Here is a 10,761-nt window from a genome sequence, read left to right as displayed (position 1 = left end):
TTCAAACAACGAAGGTGATTTACAATTTAAACCAACGAGTTCCTTCACAGCGGCGGATGTCGCCTCTGGGAAGATTGGACCAATCACGGCGCCGTTTTCTTTTCGAAGAGGCGGAACTTAACCGCTGGAAGAGTCGGCATACGCCAATCCCGAACAGTAGTCGCGCCTGATTGGCCTGCCGTTATGAAGGGGGTTGGCCTTGACGCACCGTGTAAGCTACTGTTGAAATTCCTACGCTAAACAACTTTAGCCGTCTTGCTAACATGTAATTAAGCAAATGTGCTGAAACTGCATTCATGCTCCTACAATGGGTTGCAAGTGACAGGTAATATGCTGCTTCTGAAACGGGAATGCCGATGTAATTGGCGGTGTTCTCTGCGTGTCGCCCTAACTACAAGCAGAACATGTCCAGTTAGCCATAACGCGGCGATTGGTGGATAGCGAACCTGGCAAGCTAGCCAGTCAGTCCGGGCTTTGGACTGGGTTGAGGCCATTGGACAGCTTTTCTCGCCCCCACTGGACAGCCGAGCCGGATGCTGTGATTATCATGAGTCCGGCGGGATGCCCCCATGTCAACTGCTTCAAAGTGGACAACTGGAAGCAGAACCTGAGGGCCATTTATCAGTGTTTCGTGTGGAGCGGTTCGGCCGAGACCAGGAAACGCAAGGTAACGACAAGACTGGGAAACGGAGTACATACGTAGTAGTGGGCGAAAACTAACTGGAGATGTGCGTGCGTGCGTGTGTGTTCTTACGTGTGCGTGCGCGTGCGAGTGAGAGAATATGCGCGTGCGCGCATGTATGTGGGCTGGTACCCCATCCAAGAACAACAGCACTCTCACAAAGGCAGTAGGACCGACATAAAAAGAATAGAAAATGACAATAAAATGCTCAATTTGCAGTCATTGATACCTGCTCTTTTGAGGAGCATTTTGTCCACGCCTTGCGACAAACCACTCACTTCTCCAACTTAATTATTGACCACGTTTCTTGATTGCACTCATCCTCTTGTTGACCTATTTTTTTCCCTGCCAGTGACTCATTCATGTAGATTTGTGCGGATTCTGTTCTCGTATTCAAGCATGGTTTTGCATGCGCCTTACATCCAAGATGCTGCAGAGAATAATACCCCCCATCCTCGCCTGTTTATCTGGCTGGAAATAGGAATGGGGCATGCATGATCGAATAGGCAGTGTAAATACATTTTGTCCCATAATTGTCCATTCCTTGACTTGTGCCGCCACCACACCCACGGTGCAAACTAGCTCCGTGCGCCAGACCTTTTTTAAAACACGGAATGTGTTTTATTAGGGTGATTGCAACTAGTCTTGTACCGTGACCATTTTTTTAAGCTCCTGATACTTGATATTTTTTTCCTCTTCTGCATACTGGCATGTTGTATTGCAACAATCACTGACTGGTTGCTGTCCAGATGTTTTCCTGTATAGTAAGACCAGGAAAAAAAGTCCATCATTCCACATTGATGGTATCAAAATCCTAGATTTGACCTTAAAATCAACCTTGATTGACTGTTCTGTTTTTATTTTTATTTTGCCTTTCTCTCTCTGTCTCATCTGTATGCTTGTAACACTCTGCATCCACTGTCATGGCCGTCACGTGTTATTTCTGCAACACCACTACAGCGCAGTAATTAATAGGTCAGACAGGAAAGTGCCCCCTTGACAACAAATGCGAAAATCGCACGAGAAAAGAAAGCAGGCTTGTTTAATCTATGTATTAACACAATGTCTGCCATTTCACTTCTCCGTGAACACATGCAATATTCAACGTGCATTCATATTCTGTCCTGCAGTAGAAATGAAACAAATGAATGCAGCAATACCATGAAATCAAATGCTTTCATAACAAAGCCAGTACACTCTTTTCACACAATAAATCATTTTGAAGTCATTTAGAAAAGAAAAAAAAACATGACATTTTTCATGCAGTTAAATGATAAACCTTGGTCGTCAAAATGGATGTTATGCAATTGCGAAAGAGTCGTCAATCTGTCGCTTTTCATATTTTCTCTTCAATTACCGTCTCGGGCAATATTTGATCCAAGATGCCTGGTTAAAAAAGAGCTTTTGATGATGACAATGTATCTTTTTGTTTGACCCCGCCCCTTTTCCAGGCCAAGTCATGCATCTGCCACATGTGCGGCGCTCACCTCAGCAGACTCCACTCCTGCCTTTACTGCGTCTTCTTCGCTTGCTTTGCCAAAAAACACATCCACGAGCACGCCAAGAACAAACGGCATAACTTAGGTACGCCTTAACACTCGTGCAATTCCGTCATACCTCGAAATCGTCCTTATCGCCCGGCTTGCATCGCAAAATGTATCGTTCGATACCCAGATGCTCCCACCTCCAGGCCTTTTAAATTCATTTAAAGTAGTATTAAAACAACATCCTCCAGTTGCCAAGGTGGTTAGTAACGCGTTGTTGCATTTACTCCATTACATTGGTTTGAGTAGCATTTTTAAAACACTGTAAAAAATATCGCTTAATTACTTTTTGGGCCTATTATGTTCATGTAATAGGGAATAACAGTTTATATAGAAGACGTGCTGAGGAAAAAAAAACAGTTTAGTTAAAAAAATGTGACATTTTAAGCAGTGAGTCACTATTTTTGTATCCTTTTCAGTAGCATTTTTTGAAGGCTACTTTGTTTTTTACTTGGATTATACTGTTTGGAAGTTTATTTCATTTTCTGACCCGCTTTATCCTCACTAGGGTTTTTCTAGCTGTAAGTTAGGAATACGGCACCGCAGCGTCGTAGGAGTGGGGGTCGTTGGGGTGCCGCAGCAGCGACGCCTCGGGTGCGCATGACAAAGTGCCACTCGGGCAGATGTTTACCATCATTTGGAAGCTTCCTTTTTTCTTCGCGTTGTCCTTCGGCTGAGGAAAAAAAAGCCTGCTAGTGTGTAAATATGCATCCCACTTGTGTAATTGTGGAGGTGTAATTATAGCGCTAATTAGGTTAGCTGCTGGGGGGGGAGGAAAAATGGGCGGAACACTGACTGTTGAGGAGGTCATTAAGTTGTCTTTAGTTGAAATAAGCCACACCTCCTCATTCTTCAACTCTAGCCTTTTTATTTTTATTTTTGTATTTGATCTTGATCTATAACGCCTTCACGCCTGTACTTATTCACTCTCGGCGTTTCAGAGGCTCAGCCAAAGGAATCTGAAGGTCGGGTTGTCACGGCGACGGCAAACAGGTAGTCAGTCGTAGGACGGAGAAAGACGAGCAGAAAAGACGGCATTTCTCTTAGCGCCCTCCTCGCCTCCCGATTGGGCTTTTGACCTGGCCGGGGGCGCCGTAGCGGGCCCGTTCGTATCCGAACATTGCGACGCCGTAGCGACATGGCCCGGGTAGGAAAAGACATGGGGTGGGTGAATCATCTGGCAACGTGAGTCAGACTTTTCCCTGCAAAAAAAAAGCAAAGCGATAAACAAACGGTGGGAGCAAGCTGGCATTTGAATCCAACGTGGCCCTGGTGGCGCATTCTTCCTCTTTTTGCTCACCTTCTCCTTGTCTTGACTTTGCAGCCATCGACTTGCTCTACGGGGGGATTTACTGCTTCATGTGCCAAGACTACATTTACGACAAAGACATGGAACAGATAGCCAAAGAGGAACAAAGGAAAGCCTGGAAAATGCAAGGTCTGAAAGCATTTTAACTCCCAATTGGGTGAGAAGGTCCCTCACAACAAATGTTTCCATTTTACTCCCCCTTTCCAAATGGTTCATTTATTTCATAACCTGCCACTCTATAAAAAAATAAAACTTGGGTATGGTCCTTTTAGCCAATCGGCAGCAAAAATTTGTAGTATTTTTTTTACAGTTTAATTTGACTAAGATATCGGTGACCCAACTTGAAGTTCATTATAAGCAGTTTACGTACAATCTAAGACATTTTTAAAGGTAGCGCAATGTTAAATGACGCTTAAACGAAGTGTTGTAATGACGGTATTTCGGGATGCAATTTAAGCTATTGTATTTCCCCTTGATTACAAATGTTGCCATTCATAATTCGGCAGCGTCTTTCCATCCAATTGTTTTTTTTCTGATAGTGGCTAACATCATTTTTTGACAAATATTATACACTTGACTTGATATCACATTGGCTATTGGGTTAAATGAACTAATCAGGACGACTCATTTGGAAGAGCGCGTGCGCTAGGATGGCGCTTGAGCTCGTAAATGAGCCTGACTTTTTGCGCTAGCAGGAATTGGTGAGAAATACTCCACGTGGGAACCCACCAAGAGGGAGCTGGAGCTTCTCCGTCACAATCCCAAGAGGAGGCGGATCACCTCCAACTGTACTATTGGTGAGAAGATTGTTTTTTCTGCTAAGCTCGTCATCAATGCCCATTTTAACCGCTCACATTCTCGACGGCGCCAAGAGTCCATCGGAGGGTTACAAAGGACAATTTTGTCGTTGATAATGATTGTTTCCCGTTTTTGCAGGCCTTCGCGGTTTGATCAATCTGGGCAACACTTGCTTCATGAACTGCATCGTCCAGGCGCTCACGCACACGCCGCTGCTGCGGGACTTTTTTCTCTCTGACCGCCACAAATGTGAAATGCAAAGCAACTCCTGCTTAGTCTGTGAGATGTCACAACTTTTCCAAGAGGTACCTTTTCCAAATGTCCATTTTTAAAAAGGTCGCAGCACCTGTAGGAATCCTGACAAATATTGCAGCTCTAAAAAATGGATTCAGGAGTTCGCGTTGCTAACACCAGGCGTGGCGTGGCGTGGCGTGTGACTAGTTTTACTCAGGCCACCGGTCGCCGCACATCCCGTTCCGTCTGCTCCACCTGGTGTGGACTCACGCCCGTCACCTGGCCGGCTACGAGCAGCAGGACGCGCACGAGTTCCTCATCGCTGCCCTGGATGTCCTACACAGACACTGCAAAGGTCAGACCACCATTAGTTTAAAAAAAAAAAGCTCTATTGTTAAAGCATCTTCCTATTTCAGACAAAGGTCTTTACTCGCAATTTTTATTTTTAAATTAAAAGCCAGTATAGCAGGAGTTGGGAACCTTTTTGAAAGAGAGAGTCATAAACAATTCCTATTTTCAAATGTTATTCCTTGAGAGCCAAACACACAATTTAAAAGTCAAAATACATGAAAATTTATTTTTTTAAAGTCATTTCACCACTTTTAAAACACAGACTCTGAATTATTTTGACAACGTTGTTATGCTGTTGCTAATCAGTGAATATCAATGAGTTGAATAAGTATCAATGAGAGAATGGATGCAGAAGACTCTAATGAAAAAAAAAATCAATGCCACAGTGCCGACGTGACGCTCCTATTGGTGCATTTGGGACTCGGCTCTCTCACCACCGCTTTCCATATTTTAGTTCAGAGCCATATGCACTCATCAAAAGAGCCACATGTGGCTCCCGAGCCATAGGTTCCCTACCCCTGCACTATAGTATAACAGCACATTTTCTACAAATTTCCAAATGTAATCAATCAACTACTGCATGAAGTGACTGTTGATTTTTTTATTTTTTTTATCCTTGGCCAATTTAGGACATTTCATCCTCTCTAATTTTCATCTTAATAGCACCTCGTATAGTTTAACTGCAGAGCTTCCACAAAGGTCATGAATTTGAACACTTTGCTCGCATTAAAATTGATGTGCGGTGATCATAACGATACTTGAGTTTACTTACTGGGCCGTGGTTATCGTTTTTGGCATTACACGGCAACAAATTTCTCCTGGTTTCGGCTAGCCATGTCGGCCATGTTGGAAAACAAAATGTCATATCAAGGTTTTCTTACAGGCCCAAGAAAAGAAAAGAAACTAAAATCAAAGTGACAATTGTGACAAAGAAGCAGTGACAGAAGCAAAATAGGAAAGATGAAGGAAGGATGAGGAAAATGCTGGAGAATTTGAACAATTGACACGCATCCTAATATTTGTCTCCTTTCTAAAGTGCTCGCCTTTCTTTGTGTGTTTTGCGTAGATGACAACGGGAAGAAAGCCAACAACCCAAACCATTGCAACTGCATCATTGACCAAATCTTCACGGGGGGGCTGCAATCTGACGTCACCTGTCAAGTCTGCCAGTAAGTGTGTGTGTCCGTGTGTATGCGTGTGTCTCCGTGTGTGTGTTTGTGTGTGTGTGTGTGTGTCAGTGTAATTCCCATCAACGCCCAGCAGCAGAGAGACCTCCTTACAAAGGGCATCGTCTTCTTAAATGGATTTTTACCGCCACCTGGTGGCAAGAAATGTCTTAGGAGCTCACGCTCAACTTTTCCTCTTCAGATAAGATGAATTCAATTTCAAATATGTCTGATCTCATCTCATTATCTCAACCGCTTTATCCTCATTAAAGTCTCGGGGTGCTGGAGCCAATCCCAGCTGTAGAGGCGGGGGACACCCTGAATCGGTGGCCGGCCGATTGCAGGGCAAATATATCCGGAAAAAAATGCAAAAAAAGCAAAGCTTGTGAATCCCTGGCGTAGAGCACCAGCAAGATGTCTCCATCATCTTTGCAGCGGCGTCTCCACGACCATCGACCCGTTTTGGGACATCAGCCTGGACCTGCCGGGTTCCTCCACTCCCTTCTGGCCGCTGAGTCCAGGGGGGGACGGCTCCACGCTAAACGGGGAGAGTCACGCCACCGGGGCCACCACGCTGACGGACTGCCTCCGAAGGTAGCCGCTTAAGCTCCGTCTCCCTTACGGCCTCGACCGGGACGAGTGGCACAGGAAGGAAATGACAGCCGGCTGACGTCCCGAAACCAGATTGTTTTGTGCTGTGTACTGACTAGAATGCCAAGCGATGGCTGTTCTAATCCAACGTACCGTCTTGTCCATTTAAGGTTCACCAGACCCGAGCACCTCGGCAGCAGCGCCAAGATCAAATGCAGCGGTTGCCACAGTTACCAGGAGTCCACCAAGCAATTGACCATGAAGAAGTTGCCCATCGTGGCCTGCTTTCACCTCAAAGTAGGATTTATTTTATTCTTTCTAAACGCTATTTTGAAAGGAAGCTCCAACTCTTGGACCGTGTTTTCAGAGATTCGAACATTCTGCCAAACTGCGGAGGAAGATCACCACCTACGTCTCCTTCCCGCTAGAGCTGGACATGACGCCGTTTATGGCCTCCAGGTGAGAACAGTAAAATGCTAGCTTATGGAGCCCCACCCCCCAAATAAGACCCTTTTACGCATGAGATTCACTTAAAATGAGGTCATTGTTATCGGGTAGTACGTAGAAACAACCTGGGAACGGCGCGCAATATTTTCCACGCTCGAGCCCAATTGCGACCGGCATTCGCCTGACCCAAGATGGCCGACAAGGGACGCTAGATCTGGAAGAGAAGGAGTGCTAAGATGAAGTTTCCGTTTTGTGTTTCAGTAAAGAGAGCAGGATGAACGGCCAGTACCAGCAGACCGCCGAGCCCTTCGACAACGACAACAAGTAGGCTCATCGACACCCTGCGACCGTTCCAAATATTAACCACCTTGATTAACATCCATTAGCGCGGCGTGCTAGCGAAGATCAGGTCACCCAGATCCTCATCTGGTGGCTCGTCCATCTCGCACGTGGCGACGCTGAAATGTCCTTCTGTGTCTTGTTATTTGTGAGACGACCCTCCCACTTTTTTTCCGGCTCAGATACAGCCTGTTTGCGGTGGTGAACCACCAGGGAACGCTGGAGAGCGGCCACTACACCACCTTCATCAGGCAGCACAAGGACCAGTGGTTCAAGTGCGACGACGCCATCATCACCAAGGCCAGCATTGAAGCGGTGCTGGACAGCGAAGGGTGAGCTCGCCGTTTTGGATCAATGCGTCCGTTTAAATCAGCCGCTCTAAATGTTCGGGGACATCAATTCAAAAGCTAACGCTCTGGACATCTTCTTTTTCCTCTCTAGGTACCTTTTATTTTACCATAAACAGTTCCTAGAGTACGAATAGTGCCGCCGCCCTCTCGACAATACGGCGGAAGGAACCCCGACGCACTACGGCGACTTGAAAAAAAAACAAGAAAACATATCCACTGGAATTCAGGACGCAACGGACAACAATCCGCTAAACCAAACTGACTTTGGCCATCATCATGGTACTTCCCTGGCTTCTCACAAGTGATATTTCTTTTTGAAATTCCTCATTTATGCAGGGATTTTGAAGTGGATCTTTAGCTGACACGGGGGTGGGGAACCCCCCAGTCTGTAGGCCCCGTGGGCTCTGGACTAATTGTAATAAGAACACAATTTATCTCGTTTAAAAAAAAAAGGAATACACATTTAAGAAGTAAGTCGCTAGCTCGCGACACCTACTGCACTGATTCCGTCTTTTTTTCGTCCTTGTTGTTTTTTTAAACATAGAAATGGAAATAATGAATACGAGTAATTCTATCATAGCTCGGTCAGACACTGCTTAAGTGGTTGTCTGACGTGGATTTGCCGTTTTTAGTAGGAGGTTGACGCCGAATGAATGCACGTTCATTCGGTGCCACTCTCCCTCTTCAAGCATTCATTTTTCTTTCCTTTTTTTTCATGGCGGCCATCTCCGGTGGGGCGCTTGGTATTGTGCAACTACCCAATACCGATGATGACATTTTATGGTCATATCGGTCGGTGCAACACTAATTGGCATCTCCGAGTCTTTCAGAAATGTGCAAAGAATTCCCCATCCCTGTGCTCAATGGTTCTAAATGTCAACCCTACTTCACGCTGCTCCTATCCAAAGTCAAGGCTCTTTTTTTATGACATTTTAAACAAAGTAAGGAATCCACAAACACACCATGTGTCACATAGTAGCCTATACAGCGCACACATATCCACACACACACACATCCACCCACACACTCTGTCTCTCTCCAAATGACCAAATATTCTAAATGTTCAAAGGCATTTTTCACGGCACGGCAGAAGACGCAAACATCTCCGTGCGAGTTGAACGATCCACGTGATCTCGTTGTGTATTTACGTCACTATTCGTGAGTTTGTCGTCGGTCGACGAGGCGGGAAGCTGTCGTTTGTTTCCGCCAAAATTGCTGCTTCCAACTGTCGCAGGGGCGGATGTTACTCCCGAAATATTATATTTTTATAAACTCTGTAATTTTGAAAGGGTTCGTTTACAGGTTCTTTTTTGCATTCGCACTCATGTCGTCCGTCCGTGTTGCATTGTGCCGTGTGTGTGTGTGTGTGCGTCGTTTGATATACGCAAGAAGAGCTAACAAGGCCCGTTTGAATTTGTTGGGTTGGTTTTTTTTGTTGTTGCATACGTTCCGGGCGGTTTAGAAAAATACTCTTACTATATTCATGTTCAAATGATGTACTTGTGGTTGAATGCAAAGATAAGAACCAATCATCAGAAAAGTACCGTATGCCTAAAGGATCGCGATTTTGATTCTGTGGTGTATTATTGTGTCGGCTGCATGTCTGCGTGGGGGTGCTTGAGTGCGCGCTAGCGTGTTTGTCACGAGAAAAATAACTTGCTTGTTTAAAAATGTCTTTTTGTGGGTGTAAAAAAAAAAAAGGAAAGTATGCACGTGTGGCGGGCACGCGTGCGTGCGTGCGTGCGTATGTGGTGTGTGTTTGTGTACTGAATCAGTACTTAAGTTCAGCATGCCGCCCAAGCTGAAAATTACACTTTTACTTTTGTCTTTTCACTTGTTGAAGATGTATGTAAAGTATACATTTATATGTACAGTTTGTACGTAAGAAACCATGGTGGAAACGTTCATAGTGAGTTTTTTTGTTTGTTTGTTCTACTTTAAGTTGCTGGATTCAGCCACGGGAGTCGTAACGGTGTCTTGACCTACGACGACACTCAAATAAAAAAGAACAAATTTAGATCTGTAATTGACTTTGTCTTCCTGATTTTGTACCGAGATTGTCAACTTATTATGCATCCCTTTTTTCTAATGCGCTTGTCTTCGTCGAGGTTTTTGGAGGACGAGAGGAACGGATTTGTCTTCAGCCCACCTAGAGAATCTCGCCGTTCTGCCAAATGTCCTCACGGAGGGCAATTTGACAGCCAAAGTGGTTTGATGGACTTTCAACTTGTTTTGTTTAGATACTCAAAAAAGTTAAAAATTCAGTTTAAAAGCTTTTACTTTACATTCAAATGAGCATTCAGTAATTTAATGCTAAAAAACAAAAGTATTTTGGCATGTTAAAAAAAAGTTATTGGCCAACCAATGATCATTTGTGTTAGTGATCGAATTACTTTTCATTCAAGCTAGCATGTGTAAATGTATTGTTTCAAAAAATATACAATTTTGTATGTGTAAATCACGACCAAACTTGATTCTCCATCATTGTATTATGACGTTTCTCCCATCTGGAGATGTGACGCGTGTTTTGGTGTCCACAGGGGAAGTGGGTGTGGCATCTGGGCATCTTGTCATGGCGCTGAAGTGATGACGTCATTTGGAAGGCGCCCGAGAGGCTCCTGATTGCCACCTGCCGCTGTGGCCCTGCTCTGGGCGTGGCTTCGGGGTCGCCCTGGATTGATTCGCCTGCTGCTGTCTCACTGTAGCATGTACCGTTAAATCTATAGCACACGAAACAAAAACAAAGTCAAAACAAAGCGGTTCGGCTTGGTTCGGCTCCGCTCGGTTCGACTAGCTAGGAGAGAAGAAAGGTAAGGACCCGTTGTATCTTCGTCGTCGTTTAACACACGAGCTATTTGTTAATTTTATTTAATAAACTTTCTACAAAAAGAAAAAGGTGTCCAAGGGTGACTGGACAGAGGCATTTGGGCGGGATGAAGTGACTTGGACA

At 44.8% G+C, this 10,761-nt stretch overlaps 1 protein-coding gene and 1 long non-coding RNA gene across 2 annotated transcripts; one reads left to right on the top strand and one right to left on the bottom strand.

The window, feature by feature from the left end:
• Window positions 1–180: 180 nt before the first annotated feature.
• usp22 (ubiquitin specific peptidase 22) lies at window positions 181–9,841 on the top strand. Its single transcript, XM_077626287.1, has 14 exons — window positions 181–325; window positions 402–667; window positions 2,134–2,266; window positions 3,551–3,664; window positions 4,231–4,332; window positions 4,472–4,638; window positions 4,775–4,922; window positions 5,985–6,087; window positions 6,520–6,678; window positions 6,846–6,972; window positions 7,043–7,134; window positions 7,384–7,446; window positions 7,644–7,793; window positions 7,903–9,841. The coding sequence occupies exons 2-14, from the start codon at window positions 548–550 to the stop codon at window positions 7,943–7,945; spliced, it is 1,521 nt and encodes a 506-aa protein (XP_077482413.1). The 5' UTR covers window positions 181–325; window positions 402–547; the 3' UTR covers window positions 7,946–9,841.
• LOC144093030 (uncharacterized) lies at window positions 3,108–6,185 on the bottom strand. Its single transcript, XR_013306196.1, has 3 exons — window positions 5,691–6,185; window positions 3,527–4,914; window positions 3,108–3,428 (listed from the first exon to the last, which is right to left on the bottom strand). It is a non-coding gene; the product is annotated as an uncharacterized LOC144093030 (long non-coding RNA).
• Window positions 9,842–10,761: the final 920 nt, after the last annotated feature.

The sequence above is a fragment of the Stigmatopora argus genome, chromosome 18 (assembly GCF_051989625.1).
Source record: "Stigmatopora argus isolate UIUO_Sarg chromosome 18, RoL_Sarg_1.0, whole genome shotgun sequence".
In the NCBI taxonomy this organism is placed as follows: Eukaryota; Metazoa; Chordata; class Actinopteri; order Syngnathiformes; family Syngnathidae; genus Stigmatopora; species Stigmatopora argus.
The sequence above is the reverse complement of the archived record's forward strand: the minus strand, read 5'-3'. Positions and strand labels throughout refer to the sequence as shown.

Coding starts and splice junctions, on each gene's coding strand:
- usp22 (XM_077626287.1), top strand. CDS start 548: ATGAGTCCGGCGGGATGCCCCCATGTCAACTGCTTCAAAGTGGACAAC. Junction 2,267..3,550: donor GAACAAACGGCATAACTTAG/GTACGCCTTAAC, acceptor TTGACTTTGCAG/CCATCGACTTGCTCTACGGG. Junction 3,665..4,230: donor GAAAGCCTGGAAAATGCAAG/GTCTGAAAGCAT, acceptor TTGCGCTAGCAG/GAATTGGTGAGAAATACTCC.